At 45.4% G+C, this 22,102-nt stretch overlaps 2 protein-coding genes across 6 annotated transcripts in view; one reads left to right on the plus strand and one right to left on the minus strand.

Annotated features, from left to right (window-relative positions):
* Window positions 1-4,779: 4,779 nt before the first annotated feature.
* LOC104679127 (putative cytosolic acyl coenzyme A thioester hydrolase-like) lies at window positions 4,780-6,108 on the minus strand. The gene is given in 3 exon segments (XM_030921717.1): window positions 4,780-4,845; window positions 5,147-6,006; window positions 6,009-6,108. Coding segments are annotated over 3 exon segments (1,011 nt in total). The 5' UTR covers window positions 6,094-6,108.
* Window positions 6,109-19,147: 13,039 nt separating this feature from the next.
* Window positions 19,148-22,102, plus strand: part of N4BP2 (NEDD4 binding protein 2) — a 95,506-nt gene continuing 92,551 nt past the window's right edge. For 2 of the 5 annotated variants that reach the window (XM_030921691.1, XM_030921687.1), the window contains exon 1: window positions 19,150-19,460. The gene's annotated coding sequence lies outside the window, so the exon portion shown is untranslated. Of the gene's footprint in view, window positions 19,461-22,102 lie in introns of all 5 variants that reach the window. The other 3 variants (XM_010384591.2, XM_010384599.2, XM_030921708.1) reach the window with 3 other exon arrangements.

The following is a 22,102-nucleotide window of genomic DNA, read 5'->3' on the forward strand; positions in this document are numbered from 1 at the left end:
TAAAAATAAGCTGGGTGTGGTGGCGGGCACCTGTAATCCCAGCCACTTGGGAAGCTGAGACAGGAGCATCGCTTGAACCCAGGAGGTGGAGGTTGTAGTGAGCTGAGGTTGTGCCACTGCACTCCAGCCTGGGTGACAAGCGTGAAACTTCATCTCAAAAAAAAAAAAAAAAAAAAAAAAAAAAAGAAAGAAAATAATAGTTTGAAAAACTGAAAAATAGTTCAGGTGCTGTGGCTCATGCCTGTAATCCTAGCACTTTGGGAAACCAAGGTGGGAGGATTGCTTGAGCCCAGGTATTTGAGACCAGTCTGGGCAAAATAGTGAGACCCTGTCTCTACAGAAAAAATTAATAAAAATAAAAATAATTTAAAAAAATCAGCTGGGCATAGTGGCATGAACTAATTGGGAGGCTGAGGTGGGAGAATCCCGGAGGGAGTAGGAGTCCTGGAGGTCTAGGCTGCAGTGACCCTGTCTCCAAAAAACAAAACAAAACAAAACAAAACAAAACAAAACAAAAAAAAAGAGAGAGAGAGGGAAAAGAAAACAAATAAGAAACATTAAAGGGCCAGGCACGGTGGCTCATGCCTGTAATCCCAGCACTTTGGGAGGCCAAGGAGGGCGGATCACGAGGTCAGGAGTTAATGAGACCAGCCTGGCCAATATGATGAAACCTCCTCTGTACTAAAAATACAAAAATTAGCTGGGCATGGTGGTGGGTGCCTGTAATCCCAGCTACTCAGGAGGCTGAGGCAGAAGAATTGCTTGAACCCGAGAGGCAGAGGTTGCAGTGAGTCGAGATCGTGCCAGACTCTGTCTCAAAAAAAAAAAAAAAAGGAAAAAATCAGAAACATTTTGCTGGAGTGTTTCCTACTTTTTTGCTCCCTCGGACTGCCCCAGTCAGCTAATTTGAGGACATAGGATTATAAGAAAGGTGTGAGGACTGGGGGGTGTGTTGTGGTTAGAAAATGGGAAAATTGAATTGCAGCTAATACAAACTTTCTGGCTACTTAGTCTTCTAGGGTTGTAGTATCTTGGATTAAGTTATTATGGTTTAGATTTTGAACTTCAACATTTTCAGTTCAATAACATGGTCAAGTCAGTTATATGAAAATGAGTTAAATGAATCCATGGATTCTCATGCCAAACAGTCTCTTGTGAGAATATATAAACCAGAATGTTAATTTACTACCTTACAAGAGAAATGTAACCAGACAGCAGACTGTATATTCAGATTGTATATTTTATCAGCTGCTTGAGATTTTTTGTTTTGTTTTTGAGACAGGGTCTCACTCTGGCACCCAGGCTGGAGTGCAGTACGATCTCAGCTCACTGCAACCTCTACCTCCTGGGCTCAAGCCATCCTCCTACCTTGGCCTCCTGAGTAGCTGGGTCTACAGGCTCAAGCCACCATACCAGCTAATGTTTTGTATTTTTGGTAAAGATAGGATTTTGCCATGTTGTCCAGGCTGGTTTTGAACTGCTGGTCTCAAGTGAACCACCTGCCTGGGCCTGCCAAAGTGCTGGGATTACAGGCGTGAGTCACCACCCCGGCCTGCTTGAGATATTCTTTCCTTATAGGATAATCTACATGGGAAGCCTAGTTATAATCAGATTTTCTGGTAAACAGGAATCTGCAGCAAGAAGAATTAGATCGGTAATCATAAAAGACCAGTGTTATCTAATTACGATAACCGAATGCAATCATTTCAGCCTTAAGAACAGAATTGCTAAGAGAGGGTTGCTTTTTCTCTACTGCTATTTTCTTTCATGTGAGTTGAGCTGGAATGATGCGCTCATTGCTTTCCCTTTATTCATTGTAATCCAAGGCAGAGAGTAACTCATCTGATTGCTGAATCAGGAAGAACAACCTAGGTATGCTTGCCTCATTTCTTCTCATTTCTCTCAAGAGTACACACTTCCTCTGGGATTTAAGCCTTACTTGGGCCAGTGTGTTCAGTGTTGCCCAGGGCCAACTTCTTCCTTAGGCACAGCAGGCAGTGCCTAGGGTCCATGAAAATGTTTTAATTTCCTTTAAAATCAGAAGAAAAAAAAATGAGGCTGGGTGCGGTGGCTCAAGCCTGTAATCCCAGCACTTTGGGAGTCTGCTGCCGTAGGATCCCTTGAGCCCAGGAGTTGGAGACTAGCCTAGGCAATATAGTGAGACTCCGTATCCTTATCTACAAAAAATTTAAAAATTGGCTGGGCATGGTGCCATGCGCCTTTGGTCCCAGTTACTTGGAAGGCTGAGGTGGGAGGATCCTTGAGCCAGGAGGCTTAAACTGGAGTGAGCCGAGATATTGGCACTACAGTCTGGCCTGGGCAACACAGTGAGACCCTGTACGAAAAAAAAAAAAAAAGAAAGAAAGAAAAAGAAAAAAGAAAAAACAGAAGAAGAAAAAAGTGAATTTGTAGCTCAAACAAAAATGTTTTAATATATGTATATCAGTATAGTCATAATGTACAATTTTTAGTATATATATTTAATGAAGGAAAAAGAAGGGGAGCCCAAGAAAAAAGCAGAAGTGCCTATGGTCCCATGAAAGCCACAATGTGTGCCTTTGCTGCCTGTGGCACAGGGTAGGTAAGTGTATATCATTCTGGCGTTCAGATGACAGGTCAGTTTGGTTCTCATGAGCTGCATCCTCCAGTTAATCCTTATCAGTTCAAGGTGATATCTGACCTCACATTTACCTTATGCTTGCCCTTTATTCTCAATTTGGGCAGAGAAGAGCCATGTCCTTTATTGGATGCCCTCAAGACCTCAACATAAACTATAGGAATATATATTTACTGAATTAAACTGAAGGAGACTAGAGAATCTGTGTAGTGAGCCAGGCTACACTGATCGATGCTGGCTAACTTCTGCAGAAATACCATTATTTAACTTCCCTTTTCTCTGGTCCATACAGATCAAATCCTTCTATATATATCTATGTATATGTGTGTGTGTGTGTGTGTGTATATACATATATTTTTTAGACAGAGTCTTGCTCTTTCACCCAGGCTGGAGTGCAGTAGTGCCATCTTGGCTCACTTCAAGCGATTCTCCTGCCTCAGCCTCCCAAATAGCTGAGATTGCATGTACACTCCACCGTGCCCAGCTAATTTTTGTATTTCTAGTAGAGATGGGGTTTCGCAATGTTGGCCAGGCTGGTCTCAAACTCCTGACCTCAAGTGATCCGCCCACCTTGGACTCCCAAAGTGCTGGGATTACAGGTGGGAGCCACTGTGTCAGGCCCAAATCCTTCTATATTTTGCACTTAGCCAAAAAAAAAAAAAAAAAAAAAAGAGAAAACTCATTGACATTATCGTATACATTACGATTGATTTCTGATTTGGAACAAGTTTTTTGTTGTTGTTGTTGTTTTGAGATGGAGTCTTGCTCTGCAGCTGAGGCTGGAGTGCAGTGGCTCAATCTCGGCTCACTGCAACCTCCGCTTCCCGGGTTCAAGGGATTCTCCTGCCTCAGTCTCCTGAGTAGCTGGGACTACAGGCGCACTCCACCATGCATGGCTAATTTTTGTATTTTTAGTAGAGCTGGGGTTTTCACCATGTTGGTCAGACTGGTCTCGAACTCCTGACTTCAGGTGATCCACCCACCTCAGCTTCCCAAAGTGCTGGGATTACAGGGTGAGCCACCGAGCCTGGCCCAAGGCATGGTTTTATATATTAAAAAGTTGCTGGCCGGGTGCGGTGGCTCACGCCTATAATCCCAGCACTTCAGGAGACCGAGGCAGGTGGAATACCTGAGGTCAGGGGTTTGAGACCAGCCTGACCAACATGGTGAAACCCCATCTCTACTAAAAATACAAAAAATTAGCCAGGCATAGTGACACATGCCTACAATCCCAGCTACTTGGGAGGTTGAGGCAGGATAATTGCTTGAACCGGAGAGGCAGAGGTGCAGTGAGCTGAGATCGTGCCATTGCACTCCAGCCTGGGCAACAAGAGCAAAAGTATGTCTCAAAAAAAAAAAAAGTCACTGATGTTAAGTGATATTATTACATTCAGAGAGCAAGTTGGGATTACAAATAACATTTTTCCAGGTAAATCAATATATTCTTAGTTTTTTTTCCCCCTTATCTACATTAGTTACCTGATTAAAAATCCTGGATATTTGAGTTCTAGTTTTTTCTTTTTCTTCTTTTTTTTTTTTTTGAGACAGAGTTTCACTCTTGTTGCCCAGGCTGGAGTGCAGTAGCATGATCTCGGTTCAGTGCAACCTCTGCCTCCCAGGTTCAAGAGATTGTCCTGCCTCAGCCTCCCGAGTAGCTGGGATTACAGGCACCCGCCACCACACCCAGTTAAGTTTTGTATTTTTAGTAGAGATGGGTTTTGCCATGTTGGCTAGGCTGGTCTGGAACTCCTGACATCAAGTGATCCACCTGCCTCAGCCTCTCAAAGTGCTGGGATTACAGGCGTGAGCCACCGCGCCCAGCAGAATTTTTTTCTTTTCCAGCCAAGCAGCAGCTTTATTAGTGGTGCTGGGTTCTTTCCATACCTTGCAGTGTGCTGGGAAGCATTCCCCAGGGTTTCCACAGAATGCCTCCCAGCGCTCGGGACAACACTGTGTAGCTTTGACACTGGAATGATATAAATAAAGCTTTGGTGTGTAGGTTTGCAGGAGAGAGTACAGGTTAATACTATGATACGAAAAATTCAGACAACACCAGCTCTCAATGTGAATTGGGTTTTTGGCCAAAGGGGTAACTTCTATGTAACTGGACACTGGGCCTGTTGCCACATCTATTCAAGGCCCCAGCAGCAGGAGGAGGGCGTCTAGGGCTGAGGCACCATGTGGCCCTGCCACTTCGCCTTCATCTGCAGGTACCGCCCTTTGCCTTCCTCAAAGCGTTTCTCTCTCTCTTTCTTTTTTTTTTTCTGAGACAGTTTCGCTCCTGTTGCCCAGGCTAGAGTGCTCCCTGCAACTTCCCTCTCCCGGGTTCAAGAGATTCTCCTGACTCAGCCTCCTGAGTAACTGGGATTACAGGCATGCACCATCACGACTGGCCAATTTTTTGTATTTTTAGTAGAGACGGGGTTTCACCATGTTGACCAGGCTGGTCTGAACTTCCAACCTCAGATGATTCGCCTGCCTCAGCCTCCCAAAGTGCTGGGATTACAGACTTGAGCCACCGAGTCAGGCTTCAAAGCGCTTTTTCTCATTCTGGGTCTCGGGCAAGCGCTGGGGCATGGGCAGCGACCCACCCTCCTGGCTCAGTGACACTTAGGTGAAGACACTGGCGGCCCGGTAGCGCTTCTGGGAGCTGTCCGCAACAGAGTTGGCGTCCACCAAGACCTCTATCTCTACGGATTTATTGCTCGTGAAGGCCATGCGTCCCGAGATGGTTTTGATGCAGCCTTTTCTGATCTTGTCGTGAAAATTAATGGCGTTCACGGAAGCTGTGACGAGGTTGGTCTTGCAGTGGCGTGCAGCCACGATCCCGGCGACCTCGTCCGTGAGCTTCATGGTCACGCCTTCATGCACGAAGCTGTGCAGGGTACAGTCTGAAGGCCCCACCATGTGGATCAAGCTGGACTGGCTGTAGCTGACAGTGTTCGGCTCTGGGTTGAGGACTGGCTGGACGACGTCCTCGTTCCTCCACTTGGTCTCCATGCGCTCCAGCTTCTGGGTTTTGTACCGCTTCTGGCCCGCCTCCTCCTGCTCCTGCCGGGAATACACAACAGGAGGCACTTCGAGGACCTTGTCCACGTTCTTCAGCGACAGGGGCACATACCAGAGGGTGGCTTTATTGGTCAGCTTTTTGGTACCTGTAAGGATGTTTTCGGACATCACGTTGACCTGCACCTCCACTGAGTGCTCGGAGGTGTAGGTGATCTCTGTGCTGATGTGGGCCACCTCACCGATGCACATGGGCCACAGGAAGTAGGTGTGCTCGACTCGAGCCAGAGTGGCCACACAGTGGTCTCTGTTCTGGCTGTTGCAAGGCCAGGTGCTGATGATGGCGCCCACCTCCTCGATCATCTTCAGGATGGTCACCCCTAGACATTGCGGGCCACATTGGCGTCATCTGGCCGCGTGATCCTGCAGATCTGGATGGGAGACGGCGTCTCGATGTCTGGGCCAGACATGCTGGCAGCTGCGCAGTGGCTGCGGGCGGGCATAGGTGTCTGGCAGGCCTGGCGCGGAATTGAGTTTTAGTGTCGAGAAAATTAAAGTTTTGGTGTTTTTTTTTTTTTTGAGACGGAGTCTTGCTCTGTCGCCGGGGCTGGAGTGCAGTGGCCGGATCTCAGCTCACTGCAAGCTCCGCCTCCCGGGTTTACGCCATTCTCCTGCCTCAGCCTCCCGAGTAGCTGGGACTACAGGCGCCCGCCACCTCGCCCGGCTAGTTTTTTTTTGTATTTTTTAGTAGAGACGGGGTTTCACCGTGTTAGCCAGGATGGTCTCGATCTCCTGACCTCGTGATCCGCCCGTCTCGGCCTCCCAAAGTGCTGGGATTACAGGCTTGAGCCACCGCGCCCGGCCTAAGTTTTGGTTGTTAAAATGATTGCAGTTTTAGCTAACTTCAATTTTAAAATTCACCAATAATAAAACTATTATTTATCAATAAGTAGAAACGAGTTAGAAAATATTCAATCCTTTCAATTCAGTTGGGGAATAAACTAATATTTTTCGAACAACTGACACATATCAAGCATTTACTTAGGTATTTGCATCCATATTGCAATTTAATTCCTGCAACTGTCCTGGAGCGGCACAGTGTCTCAGGCCAGCATTTTGGGAGGCTGATGGGGGAGGATCGCTTGGGCCCAGGAGTTCATAGACCATCCTGGGCAACATAGTGAGATCCCCATCTCTAAAGAAAACTAAACAAAACAAAACCAGTTCTTTTTTTTCTTTTTTCTTTTTTTTAGACAGGCTCTCTGTCAACCAGGCTGGAGTACAGTGGTGCAATCTCGGCTCACTGCAACCTCCGCCTCCCAGGTTCAAGCAATTCTCCTGTCTCAGTCTCCCGAGTAGCTGTGATTACAGGCTCTTGCCACCACGCCTGGCTAAAAACCAGTCCTTTAAATTTAGCATCCTGGTCAGGAACGGTGGCTCATGCCTGTAATCCCAGTATTTTGGGAGGCTGAGGCAGGTGGATCACTTGAGTTCAGGAGTTTGAGACCAGCCTGGGCAACATGGCAAAACCCTGTCTTTACAAAAAATACAAAAATTAGCTGGGCATGGTGGCATGTGCCTGTAGTCCCTGCTACCTGGGAGGCTGAGGTGGGATGATCACTTGAGTTCCAGAGGCAGAGGTTGCAGTGAGCCGATATAGTGCCACTGCACCCCAGCCTGGGCAAAAGAGTGAGACCCTTTCTAAAAAAAAAAAAAAAAATTAGCATCCTTATCCCCACTGTAGAATTAAAGAAATTGAGGCTAGGAGCAGTTAAGTATCTTTACAGAGATCATACATTAATGGGAAGGCAGAACTAAAAATATGGATTTACACCTAAAGTTTAAAAGCCTGTATTATTTTCCACTTCACCATACTACTTCTCTTAGCAAAAATAACAATGATGATGCTTTGTATCTGTCTTACCTCACATAAATTATAACAAAGGTCCTTAAGGACAGGGTCAATGTCTTATACTTTTACAGTATCCCTAATGAATTTTCAGGAAATATTGCTTGAATGGTATGGTTGGTTCCTGGTATTTAAATACTGTTATTTAATTTTTCAATGGTATTTCAATGATATAAATAAATTATGCTTTTTTAACCTTAGTGTTTATAATGCAATTATTCTGACTTATTTCACATCAGAGACAATTTTATCCAGTTTAAATTCATCTTACATAAAAAATGCGTAAACAGGCTGAATGCAGTGGCTCATGCCTGAATCTCAGCACTTTGGGAGGCTGTGGCAGGCAGACTGCTTGAGCTCAGGAGTTTGAGACCAGCCAAGGGAGCATGGCAAAACCCTGTGTCTACAAAAAATATAATTATTAGCCAAGCATGGTGGCACATGCCCGTGGTCCCTCCTATTGGGAGGCTGAAGTGGGAGGATCACCTGAGCCCAGGGAGTTTGAGACTGCAATAAGCTGTGATCACGCCACTGCACTCCAGTCTGGGAGACAGAGTGAGACCATGTCTCAAAAAAAAAAAAAGCGTAAACATATATGCAGTTATGTTTGCTGCCATTCTGCCATTTTTTGGAGTGTATGATATTTTTGGAGCATTATTATATCATGCTCATATAAAATATATTTAATATATTTAAATTCATTTGTAGGCTATTAAACTCTAGGAGTTGTCTTATGAATACCATTCTGGGACTTCCAGGATTTTCCTAAGTACTTTCTATCTGTTCAGTACCGGGAATAATAATATAAAATAAATAGTAAAAGGATAGTACTATCTATAGAGTTCAAAACACTGACAGAGAAATGGACTTTGCCTTCGGAAAGGTATTAGCCTCAACGGGTTAAGTAGTCCTAGAACTTGGAAACATATATATATTTTTTCCTTTCTTTTTCTTTCTTCCTTTTTTGAGTCTTGCAGAATTAGCTAGAATGGAAACCCATATTTGAATGTACTAAAATAACTATCAGCCGAGGACTCTTCACTCTGGGATTGGTGCTCTTGCCCTGGCCCTAATGCCTTTCTTTTCAAAATACAAACCAGATCAAACCAAACAAAAATGTCTCACACTCCTCAAACTCCATTCTAATTAGCAACATTCAGAATTTATCTTTCAGGCAGGTCATTACCAAACATTGAAAAGCCTAACTTCTTAGGCAGGGACTGAGAGGAAAGTCTAGTGGGTGGAATGTGTTACTTGGCCCCAGGCCCAGCTCACATTTTCCATAAGCAAACACCACCTTAGCTTAGGGTGAATGTCCTTAACACCACCTCTGGAGCTGGCCTCCCTCAATTTAGGAGGTTTTTGTTTTTGTTTTGTTTTTTAAGTACAATAACATTTTGAGAACCTAAATAATTTCATTACAAAGAACTTTACATTTCCCTTTAACAAGCATTTACAGAAAAACTACTACGAGGTCGCACGCAGTGGCTCACGCCTGTAATCCTAGCACTTTGGGAGGCCAAGGCACGCAGATCAGTTGAGGCCAGGAGTTCAAGACCAGCCTAGCCAACATGTCGAAAACCCATCTCTACTAAAAATACAAAAATTAGCCGAGCATGATGGTGCATGCCTGTAATCCCAACTACTTGGGAGGCTGAGGCAAGAGAATCGCTTGACCCAGAAGGGGGAGGTTGCAGTGAGCCGAGATCACACCACTGCATTCCAGCCTGGGTGACAGAGCGCGACCCTGTCACAAACAAACAAAAACAGAAAGGAAAACCTGCTATGATAGTTAGATTTCTCTGGATGCAACTATCAAGAAACAACTCAAGTTAGCTTAGGCCATAAAAGGAGAGATTTATTGTAAGAATATAGGGATGTTTTGAAGAAACCAAGGAGAGAGATGTAGCTGGCCCAGGAAAGACCAGAAACAAGTTGTTGAGAGCCCAGACATCATTTTCTCTTCATCTCTCCAATATCTCTTTTCTGCTTGTTTCTTCTCCCTAGAGCAGCTTCCTCTGCTACCCTGGACTGACGTAGAATATAGCTGCCTCCAATTCCTGAGTTAATCCTATACAAGCTCAGCAGCACAAAGAAACTGAGAATCGCAAATCTTTTATATTTTTACTTAAACGCTATTTATTTTTACACAGCAAATAGATTTTTTTGGGGGTCTTGCTCTGTTACCCAGGCTGGAGTGCAGTGGAGCAATGATAGCTCAAGCCATCCTTTCACCTCAGCCTCCAAAGTAGCTGGAACTACAGGCACACACCACCATGCCCAGCTAATTAAAATTTTCTTCTTTTTTTTCTTTTCTTTTTTTTTTTAAGGCCAGGCACAGTGGCTCATGCTTGTAATCCCAGCACTTTGGGAGGCCATGGCAGGCAGATCACTTGAGGTCAGGAGTTCGAGACCAGCCTGGTCAATATGGTCAGACCTCATCTCTACGAAAAATACCAAAATTAGCTGGGTGTGGTGGTGCGTGCCTGTAATTCCAGCTACTCGGGAGGCTGAAGCAAGAGAATCACTTGAACCCAGGAGGTGTTGAACCTGGGAGGTGGAGGTTGCAGTGAGATTAGATGGCGCTACTACACTCCAGCCTGGGCAACAAAGTGAGACTCTGTCTCAAATTTAAAAAAAAAAGTAAAAAAAAAAAAAAAATTGGGGCCTGGCGTGGTGGCCCATGCCTGTAATCTCAGCACTTTGGGAGGCCACGGTGGGCAGATCACCTGAGGTCAGGAGTTTAAGACCAGCCTGGGAAACATGGTGAAACCCCATTCTATACTAAAAATACAAAAATTAGGGCTGGGTGCAGTGGCTTATGCCTGTAATCCAAGCACTTTGGGAGGCTGAGACAGGCGGATCACCTGAGATTAGGAGTTCGAGACCAGCCTGGCCAACATGGAGAAACCCCCGTCTCTACTAAAAATACAAAATTAGCCGGGTGTGGTGGCCCATGTCTGTAATCTCAGATACTCGGGAGGCAGGAGAATCGCTTGAGCATGGGAGGTGGAGGTTGCAGTAAGCCGAGATCATGCCATTGCACTCCAGCCTGGGAAACAAGAGCAAAACTCCGTCTCAAAAAACAAAACAAAACAAAACAAAAATTAGCCTGGCATGGTGGCAGGCACCTGTAATCCCAGCTACTCGGGAGGCTGAGGTAGGGGAATCACTTGAACCTGGGAGGCGGAGGTTGCAGTGAGCCGAGACACGCCATTGCACTCCAGCCTGGGTGACAGAGAATGACTCCGTTTAAAAACAAAAAAATTAGCTTGGCACAGTGGTGTATGACTGTAATCCTAGCTGCTCAGGAGGCTGAGGCAGGAGAATCGCTTGAACCCAGGAGGCGGAGGTTGCAGTGAGCTGAGATTGTGCCACTGCACTCCAGCGTGGGCGACAGAGCGAGACTGTCTCAAAAAAAAAAAAAAAAAAAAAAAAAAAAAAAAAAAAAAAAAAAAGGCAGGTTGAGTGGCTCATGCCTGTAATCCCAGCATTTTGGGAGGCTGAAGCAGGTGGGTCACCTGAGGTCAGGAGTTTGAGACTAGCCTGGCCAACATATTGAAGGCCTGTCCCTACTAAAAATACAAAAATTAGCTGGGCGTGGTGGTACACATCTGTAATCCCAGCTACTGAGGAGGCTGAGACAGGAGAATCCCTCGAACTCAGGAGGTGGACGTTGCAATGAGCCGAGATTGCACCACTGCTGCTCTCTAGCCTGAGCGACACAGTGATACTGTCTCAAAAAAAAAAAAAAAAAATTGGTACATTAGCTTGGCATGGTGGTTTGCGTTTGTAGTCCCAGCTACTTGGGAGGCTGAGGGAGGAGTATAGCTTGAGCCCTAGAAGTTAGGCTGCAGGGAGCTGTCATCGTGCCACTGCACTCTAGTCTGGGCAATAGATCAAGATCCTGTCACAAAAAATAAATAAATATATAAAATTGTTTCAGTGAAAAGTCTCTTCATCCTCTTTCCTCTAGCCACCATTTGCTTTCTCAAAAGCAATTAATGGAGCAGTTTGTTCTATCTTCTTCTTGAGATATTCTATGTATATATGATAAAATCCATCCATCCATCCATCCATCCATCCATCCATCCATCCATCCATACCATCCGTCCATCATCATATCTATTATCTATCTATCTACCTACCTATCTATATTTATCTATCTTTTTCTCCTCTCTCCATTTTTTTACGCTAATGACAGCATACCATACACACATTTTTCACTGAGCAATATATCTTGGAGATGGTGCAGTACAAACATTTAGAGAGTGCCATCATTCTTTTATATTGTGGCATTCTGCTGTTTTCGTGTAACATACTGCATTTAACCAGTTCCCTGTAGGTGGGCATTTAGGTTTTCCCCCATCTTTTGCTATATTACAAACAATGCTGCACATATGTAATTTAAAAATATGCTTAAGAGTAATCTGTATTTCTTTTTCTGTGCGCAGTCTTTTTTATAATGTGTCCATTTTTTACTATTGGGTTGTTAGTCTTTTCCTTATTGATTTCTACATGTTTGTATATTAGAAATCAGCCCTTTGTCTCTGATGTGAATTGCATTTTTTTCTTGTTTATTATTTGTATTTTGATTTTACTAATGGTCTTTGTCCCAATTCTAAAATTTCCCAGGAAGAGACTAATTGGATTAAAACACGCACTCTTGGTTAAATGTGGTGAAAGAAGTGAGTGATTTTTCAAAACCCTGGAGTCTGGTCCTGTAGAATTGGGGGAAGAGGGTACAACTGACTAGGAAATTGTAAGCTAGGAAGGTACCCTAAAAGGAATTCAGTACATTTCAATGTGTAAGGAATGTTTTCTAGTTACTATGGATACATATTTTGTCTAGGGGAAGAGAGTTCACAGTTTTAGCAAAGATACAGACCAACAAATAATCATCACTGCAATTAAGAGAAGTATACAGACATTGCTGTGGGCTTAGAAGAAATCATTCTCTTTGGGAGGACAAGGTGGGAGGATCACTTGAGCCCAGGAGTTTGAGACCAGCCTGGCCAACATGGTGAAACCCTGTCTCTACGAAAATACAAAAAAAATTAGCCAGGTATGGTGGCACATGTCTGTAATCCCAGCTACTTGGGAGGCTGAGGCAGAATTGCTTGAACCTGGGAGGCAGAGGTTGCAGTAAGCCAAGATCACGCCACTGCCCTCCAGCCTGGGTGAGTCTCAAAAAAAAAAAAAAAAAAAAAAAAAAAAAAAGAAACTGTTCTATTTGGGGCATCCAGAAAAACTTTACAGGATAAAAGGGCATTTGGGTTGGGTTGTAAAACACAAATGAAAGTGAATGACTAAGTTAGCCAATGGTTCAACATCCCTGGAAAGGATGTATTATGTGTGTGATTGTCTCAAATAGAGGAGTAATTAACTGGCAGAAAGATGTTAGCAGGTATAGTTACAGGATGTACAGTTTCCTTATTGGCAGGTGATATGAAAACTTGGCTGGGCACGGTGGCTCATGCCTGTAATCCCAGCACTTTGGGAGGCTGAGGTCGGTGGATTACCTGAGGTCAGGAGTTGGAGATCAGCCTGACTAACATGGTGAAACCCTGTCTCTACTAAAAATACAAAAATTAGCTGGGTGTAGTAGCAGGCGCCTGTAATCCCAATTACTTGGGAGGCTGAGGCAGGAGAATCGCTTGAACCCGGGAGGCGGAGGTTGCAGTGAGCAGAGATCGTGCCACTGCACTCCAGCCTGGACGACAGAGTGAGACTCCATATCAAAAAAAAAAAAAAAAAAAAAAAAGAAAAGAAAAGAAAGCAAAACTCATAGTTACATAAAGCTGGAGCTCCCACAACATGCTTACAGACAAGAGGTATGGCTTCCCGTAAAGTTTCTCACGAAGACACAGAATTGTTGTTGCTATCACACTCACAGAAGGAGGATTATCCTGGGAATGAGGAAGCTATCCTTGGCATTATCTAGACTTTTTTTTTTAATACTGTCTTTGCCAATCCCATCTCCACCCTTTCTTGTCAAGTTTGGAGACTGTGCCTCGTGCCTGCCCATTCATATACAGAGAAACTGGGTAAAACAAAGGTCAATTTCTCAAGAGCATTTCTCAGGAGACCTACATTTCAGGCTTATTTGAGGTCATTTCTGCAGGAGTGACAGCATTTGGAAGCAGAGGTGAGGGGGTCTGGATTTTAAATTCGAATATGTAGACAAGTGTTTCCTCCAAAATGTGATACAAAATCACACGTCCTGGGATACTCTTATGAATAAAGGATTTGTGGTCAAGTAAGTTTGGAAATATTTACTATTATATCCTTTTCTTAGAGTTCATAGGCACATTGGCATATTAAAAGCTCTGAGAATTTACTCAAAGAAAAAGCACAGCGTGCAATGAGAAGCCCTTCAGTTTAAAAGCAATGCATAACTATTTATCCCTATTGAGAAAAGCTGGTAGAAATAAGAGGAACTGTGAAGTTTGTGAGAGGAGACACAATCAGATTAGATTTTTCATAAAGTTTTCACTCAGACTGGGATGCCATTGTTCTTTATTCTTAGGATTTATCTTTTTTTTCTTTTTCTTTTCCTTTTTTTTTGGAGACAGTGTCTCACTCTGTTGTCCAGGCTGGAGTGCAGTGGTGCAATCTTGGCTCACTGCAGCCTCCACCTCCCAGACCCAGGTGATCCTCCCACCTTAGCCTCCTGAGGAGCAGGGACTACTACTCCCACCATGTCCAGCTAATTTTTGCATTTGTTGTAGAGATGGAGTTTCACCATGTTGTCTAGGCTGCAAAAGTTATCTTCTTTTGGTAGATTTTCTCAGTACCCTATTCCTTCCTTAAGATATTTGTTTCCTTATTATTAATAGCCTTTATGCTTGCCTTTTTTTTTCTTTCTGTTTTTGAGACACGGTCTCACTCTGTTGTCCAGGCTGGAGTGCAGTAGTGTGATCTCAGCTCACTGCAACCTCCTGAGCTCAAGGGATCCTCCCACCTCAGCCTCCCAAGTAGCTGGGACTGTAGGTCCATACCACCACACTGGGCTATTTTTTGTATTTTTTGTAGAGATGGAGTTTCCCTATGTTGTCCAGGATGGCACCTTTTATAGATAAATAATTGCACTAAGAATACATTTTCTTTATGATTAAGTCCACTAATATCTGCAAAAACTATTTATTAAGCCTCTACTTTTATGTACATTTATTATTTTAATTAAGCAGAATGTAGCTTTTATGAATGCCATTTGAGAGATGAGAAAACTGAGTATTTGAGAGTAATTTTCCCAAAGTCAGAGCTTGATGCACCCTGAGTTGAGTGTGGTAAAGCAATCTTTCAATCTTTCTTTTTTTTTTGAGACGGAGTCTTACTCTGTTGCCCAGGCTGGAGTGCAGTGGCACGATCTCGGCTCACTGCAAGCTCTGCCTCCCGGGTTCACACCATTCTCCTGCCTCAGCCTCCGAGTAGCTGGGACTACAGGCGCCTACCACCACGCCCGGCTAATGTTTTGTATTTTTAGTAGAGACAGGGTTTTACCGTGTTAGCCAGTATGGTCTTGATCTCCTGACCTCGTGATCCGCCCGCCTCAGCCTCCCAAAGTGCTGGGATTACAGGCGTGAGCCACCGCACCCGGCTGGTAAAGCAATCTTACATAAAGATAAAACCCATTGATATTTATTTACTTTAGATAATGGCAATATTATCTATTATTTGGTTTCCACTAAATTTAAAATGGAAAAGTACAAGAATTCCAGTGTATGTTGGTTCTACTTGCTTTTAGTAAAGTTCTTGCAACAACACTATTCTTTTGTTTTTGAGACGGAGTCTCACTCTGTCACCCAGGCTGGAGTGCAATGGCACAATCTTGGCTCACTGCAACCTCCACTTTCTGGGTTCAAGCCATTCTCCTGCCTCAGGCTCCTGAGTAGCTGGGACTACAGGCAAGAGCCACCACACTTGGCTAATTTTTGTATTTTTGGTAGAAACGGGTTTCAGCATGTTAGCCAGGCTGGTCTCGATCTCCTGACCTCCGGATTCGCCCGCCTTGGCCTCCCAAAGTGCTGGGATTACAGGTGTGAGCCACTGCACCCGGCCAACAATACTATTCTTAGTTGGGAATGAAAACAGTGTATTAGCCATTATGTAGAAGAGGAAAAAATCCTGACACAGATTTCTTGATTTGCCATATGTTTTGTCATAGAGTGATGCTCACTTATTCTTTCACTCAATAAACATTCATGGAGTGTTTATATTGTACAAGGCTGGGAGTTTGACAATGAGGAATACAAGGCTGAATGGGAAACTTCAAGGCATTGATGACCTAGTAAGGGAGATTATAAACACATGAATAATTAAGCAGAATGCTTCAAGTTGTAATCCAAGTACAGGAATACAAAGGTGGCATAGATTATTAATACTTTTGGTTGGAAGGAAATCATACTTATGTTCTAAACATAAACATAGACAATCATGTTTAGAATTTAGCTGTTAAATAGACCAAATTTGGACTTAGGTAAATATAAAAGGTTTACTTTTGACGACTTGGCAGTTTTTTTTTTTTTTTTTTTTTTACAAAAATCCAAGACATTTCCCAAAATATAAACTTTAGTCTTTCCTTAAAGGTAACTTTAAAAAACTTAAAGGTAAGTTTTTAATCTAAAATGCCAGGATTAACTTTAACGTATTAAGTAGTAGACATTTTACCATTCCTCAGATTTAGCTGGCATTTTAGATAATTCAATATTGTCGCATAATTCTAACAAGACCAATTGTAATAAAACCAACCGGAAGACTGAAGAGAGTGTGAGCAGGAGTGGCACCCACAAGATAGTCAATAATTTTTTTTTTTCGAGATGGAGTCTTGCTCTGTTGCCCAGGCTGGAGTGCAGTGCGGCAATCTCAGCTCACTGCAACCTCCGCCTCCTCGGTTCAAGCGATTCTCTTGCCTCAGCCTCCCGAGTAGCTGAGATCACAGATGTATGCCACTACGCCCAGCTAATTTTTGTATTTTTAGTAGAGACAGGGTTTCACCATGTTGGCCAGGATGGTCTCGATTTCCTGACCTCGTGATCCGATCTACCTGCCTCGGCCTCCCAAAGTGCTGGGATTACAGGCATGAGCCACCATGCCAGGCCCTAATTCTTAAATGTCTTCTTTGAAATTTAAGGAAACACTGCCTGGCGTGGTGGCCCACGCCTGTAATTCCAGCACTTTGGGAGGCCGAGGTGGGAGGATCACCTGAGGTCAGGAGTTAGAGGCCAGCCTGGACAACATAGAGAAACCCCTCCTCCACTAAAAATACAAAAATTAGCTAGGTGTGGTGGCGGGCGCCTGCAATTCCAGCTATTCGGGGGGCTGAGGCACGAGAATCGCTTGAACCCGGGAGACGTAGGTTGAAGTGAGCTAAGATTGTGCCACCGCACTCCAGCCTGAGCAACTCTTGTTACCCCCACCTCCGCAAAAAAAAAAAAAAAAAAAAAAAGAAATTTAAAGGGACATGAACTTCAAAGAGAATGAGCATGATAAACAAAATCTTTATCCCAGGTACTAATCTAATGCTGATTAATGCTTCACCCTTTAAACGACGTGTTGTACTTTTCCCATTGGCTTAGAATTTGAACCAATAAGAAAGGAGGAAATCTTTATAAATATTCACAACCGAAGGCTGGTATTGCGAATGTTGAGTGAAGATTGCTTTGTTCTTCATTCTAGTCTCACTTTCAGAACTTTATGGTATTGATGTTCTTCTTATTGCCATAGTAAGCAAACTTTAAAAACATTCAGTTTGGGTGTTTCTTTGTGGCTTGAAATATATTTTCCAATGTTAAGAAGAGTTTATTTCTTACTGTTCTGACTTAAGATGTGATGAATCCTTAACAAATGTTCAAAGGAAAATAATTTAAATGCCAGTTTTTATTATCATGGTGAACATATTTCAAAAACAAAATATTAATTTCCTCGACTTCTTTCAAGTTTATAATTACTAGGGTTCTTTCATTTCTAAAGTGGCATATGTTACAGTTTTTAGTCTCTTATAATGGCTCTTTAGAGGCAGAGTTAATGTTAGGTTCTCAGCAACAGCTATTTATCTCTTGAGATTCTGGGTTATTACAATTTTTTGTTTTTGAAATTTAATAAAAGCATTAAGGAGTTTTTGTATAGTGATTTTTTTTTTAAGGATCAACATGAAGTCTGTGATTTAACACTGGGACTCGAGACCTCTTATAAATACAAAATTCATACAAAAGGAAAAAATTGCCCTATTTTTCTATGTGGATGGTTTCATCAGAAAATTTACCATCTTGAGTTCTCTCCTTACATATTACTGGTTATTTGAAAAAGCACTAGAATGTTCTCATTGTGAATAAGTGTTCCAGTTAGACCTAAACGACAAAACCACTTGCACTTGCCCCAAATTTACACTCTGTTTAAAGCAACTCCCATAACAACCAACAATGTCTCTTCGATGCAAAGGGACACTTTGTCATAAGGTTATTTCGTTTCCCTATTCTGGAAAAAACCACTGCAAGTGGAATGAAAAGTAATTGCAAAGGGAGGGGAAGGAGGAAGTAAAAAAACAGGCAAAACCACAACCACTACCACCACCACCACCACCACAACCACCACCACCACCACCACCACCACCACCAACCAGAAAGCAAAGGTGAAAAATTTGCGTACCCTGAAAACACTGAACATTTCATATCAGAACCCAGAACAAATAAACCAGGGAAAGCAGAGTTGAGAGAAAAAAAAAATGGTGCAGGCTTGGAGACGGACTCATACTACAGCGGTTGCAAGAGGGAAGCGTACGTCTTTGCTTTTTCTTGGCACCCGAAAACTCAAGCTCGAACTGGGGGCAAAGGCCAGCCGCTGCGGTTCCATCGGCTAAGGCGCCCACATTCCCCGAGCTCATACTGCACGCTGGCAGGGCCGATGGGGCTGGGCGGCCTCCCTCCACCCCGTGACCGTCGCCGACCCCTTTGTCTCCCCGTGGGGCTCCGAGGCCGCGCGCCCGGAAGTCTCCCGCGGGAGAGCCGCGCGCTAGGAGGCGGGTTCCCGTGCCCGCCGCAGCGGCCATGGCCCAGCTGGACCCCTGGCCTTCACAGCTCCAGTCAGGCAATGCCGAGGCCGGTCGCTCGCCTCGCCGTCCCTCCCAACTTGCAGCCCGGACCCCGAGCGCGTCAGGGCTCGCCCCAGCTCTGCTTTCTTCTCTCCCCTTGCCCCGCCAGGCCGACTTCGTGTTTGTTTTATTTTTTGGGGCTCGGGCGAGTGCCGAGGGCTAGAAACAGCTGTGGTTTACCGCGCCGCTTATTTTGGCAAAAATTCCGGGCCTGTTGCAGTGTTCCCCAGCGCCAAACGGCTCCCGCCTTCCCCCCACGGCAGAACCCGACACTCGAAGAAGGGCTTGCTCCTCCAGGCATCCCCTGACAAGAAAAGTGGGGACCACGGCCGGCTCTTGGGCGAGCCTTGGGGGGGCGGTGGGCGGCCGGAAGCCGCCGAACCGGCCGGGCAGGACTTGCTCTCTAAAGGGAGCGGGAGAGGTGGGAACGCCTGCGGGCTCAGGTGCCCCGGGTCGCCGCGCCGAGGCGGAGCTCGGGGACGAAGCAGAGGTCGTGGCGGACAGCCGGCGGGCTTGGGGGGGCGGTGGGCGGCGATCCACCTGGGCGACGTGGCAGCCATTGCCGGCGCCTCGAGACCCCTCCCCACACGGCCGCCCGCCCGCCCTCTCGCGGCGGGCTTCTGCGCGGCTGCTCTTCCTCGGCCGGACGGAGAGCGGCAGTGTCTCCCCGCCAGGCGCGCTCGCCGCGTCTCCCCCGCGGCCGCAGCTGCTCGCTAGCCCTGAGCGGCGCGGGAGAGCGCAGTGGCGCCGGCGGGAAAGGGTTGTGGACCTGCGGCGCCGCGTTGTGCGCTAGACGACGCGGCCCCGGCTTCGACGCCCTCTGCCCGTTCCAGGAGCAGGTAAAGGCGGCGGGTGGGAGGCAGGGAGGCGGGTCCGAGGTGAGGGCCCTGGAGGTTAGGGGTCCCGGGGCGCCGAGCCGAAGCGGAGGGCCTGAAGCAGCGGCGGGAGGCGCGGCGAGTGAACTCCCAAGCCCTGAACGTGGGGCCCGGCGCGGGCCGCCTCCGATCCGACCTGCGGGCCCGGCTGCCCGGACGGAAGGGAAGTGAGGCGTCGGCGAGAGGCGGGCCCTGGCGCTCAGCCCGAGGCCGGGCGAAGGCGGGGGCCGCGGCCGCTTCCTTGGCCTCCGAGTGCCTGGCGGGCCTCCAGGCCCCAGACACACCCCTCTCGACCCCCCGAGGTTTCTTCCCAGATCTGTTCCCGCCGGGACCTGACCTTGCGCCCCTCTGGGCGCCTTCGGTGTTTGCCAGGCGGAGCCTTCTGGGAACTTCAGGCCACCTTCCTGAGCACGTAGTCCTAGCCGAGCCGTTTATTTACTCACTTCAAGTCCAAACACAAAACCACTCACACGTTCGGATTTTGGAGACTGCGGGGAGACTTTCCCCTCCCCGGCATTTGTGCGTCTTTGGCCTTCGTCCCGCCTCCCCTGCCCCCACTGCAATTTTGACCCTCACTGGGACCCTTCTAGAGCCCCTCTCTCATCGGAACCCTCTATGAGCCGTCTGTTTGGAAATTCATCCTCAATCGAGTGAGTCATCTTAGCGGGGGCACAGTTTATCCCTCATGCGCTTTTGGTTAAAATAGTTTTTTTTTTTTTTCCCTCCGAAAGAGAGCTAGAGTAATATAATGTAGATGACAGGTCAGTGTTAGCTTCAAAGGCTCTTCCTTTCGGCGGCAGTCTTTGTAACTAGGATCTGATATTTGTGTTACGGACAGGTTTGTACACATTCTCGCCATGCAGTGGTTGTAATGTCTCCATGGCACAGTTCTGGCTTGAAGGCAGGATTGGCTGCTTTTTCTACTCGACATCTTTGAGCCAATCAGCAAGGGCTGCTTGCCTGGAGACTGGTTAACTCTGTAAAGGTGGCGATTGGTTGAGCTCCTAGAAGAAAATCCTGGAGGTGAACCTAGCCTCTCAGAAAACAATGACTGATTTGCAGCTGTGTTAAAAAAATGTTTTCTTTAAATCCCAACATCAGCCTTTTCACTCCGTTTTTATTACTTCCAGTGTTTTTCTTTCAAACACCAGCTGTCTTTTGTAACTCGTTTTAACTCTCATCCTTTAATTTTAACTAAAAGACTTCTTACGCGCTTTAGGAAATGTAAACATCGTGCGTTCTGTGTTTTGATAAACGTGGTTCCATCTGCCTTTCTAACATTGTTTATTGCTAAAGGTCAGAAATAAACAGTTTAGAGTTTCGCTGCCAGGACCTTTATTATTTAAGTGCCGTGCTAGGACGGGGGGTTGGAGTGAGGGGCTGTAGTGGTGAACATGGTGGGAAGAATAGGAAATAAATGGCTGTTCTTTTGCAAGGAGGCTACAATTTAGTTAATGAAAAAAGACTAACATGTAAAACAATAAAGAATAAAGCAGTAGAAATCAGCACGCAGTACGTACGAATGCCAGTTTGAATACCTGTTGACTTTAGTTGATTTGGAGGGGAGATAGAAGTACTGTACTTCATAAAAAAAGTGGGCTTAAGTTATGGTAGAGGCATGTTTTTTCCTTCATTAAAGTATATTTCCTTCATTAAAGTATATTAAAGTAGGCATAGTACATAGTACATAGTACATAGTACTATGTACATAGTACATGGTACATGGTAGAGGCTAAATATCACTGTAGTTGCATGTTTTTTAAAAATATTTGAATCTAAATACTGTTACATAGTTTAATCTTATTTTATTTTATTTATTATTTTGAGACAAGCTCTGGTCATATCGCCAAGGCTGGAGTGCAGTGGCACTATCTCAGCTCACTGCAAAGTCTGCCTCCCGGGCTCAAGCCATCATCCCACCTCATGCCCTAGAGTAGCTGGTACTAGAGGCCCAAGCCGCTACGCCCGGCTAATTTTTGTATTTTTTTTTTTGAGACGGAGTCTCACTCTGTCGCCCAGGCTGGAGTGTAGTGGCCGGATCTCAGCTCACTGCAAGCTCCGCCTCCCAGGTTTACGCCATTCTCCTGCCTCGGCCTCCCGAGTAGCTGGGACTACAGGCGCCAGCCACCTCGCCCGGCTAGTTTTTTGTATTTTTTAGTAGAGACGGGGTTTCATCGTGTTAGCCAGGATGGTCTTGATCTCCTGACCTTGGGATCCACCCGTCTAGGCCTCCCAAAGTGCTGGGATTAAAGGCTTGAGCCACCGCGCCCGGCCAATTTTTGTATTTTTTGTAGAGGAGGTTTCGCCATGTTGCCCAGGCTGGTCTCAAACCGTGAGCTGAAGCAATCCGCCTGTCTCGGCCTTCCAAAGTGCTGGGATTACAGGAGTGACCACCACGCCCGCCCAGCTGTTTTAAAACCCTGATTATTTTCCTTTTAAAACTTCCCTTTTCATCATGATTAGCCATGATTATGCATATCTTTTGATATGCAAAGCAGCAACCATTTATTAGTCAATGAATTTCAGAAAAATAGCTACCTTCCTTCTTCGCTTTCCTTTCAGCTTTTTATATGCAAAATCATATTGTAAGTCTTGGGAAGAATCAG

This window comes from Rhinopithecus roxellana, chromosome 2 (assembly GCF_007565055.1).
Source record: "Rhinopithecus roxellana isolate Shanxi Qingling chromosome 2, ASM756505v1, whole genome shotgun sequence".
NCBI classification, from domain to species: Eukaryota; Metazoa; Chordata; class Mammalia; order Primates; family Cercopithecidae; genus Rhinopithecus; species Rhinopithecus roxellana.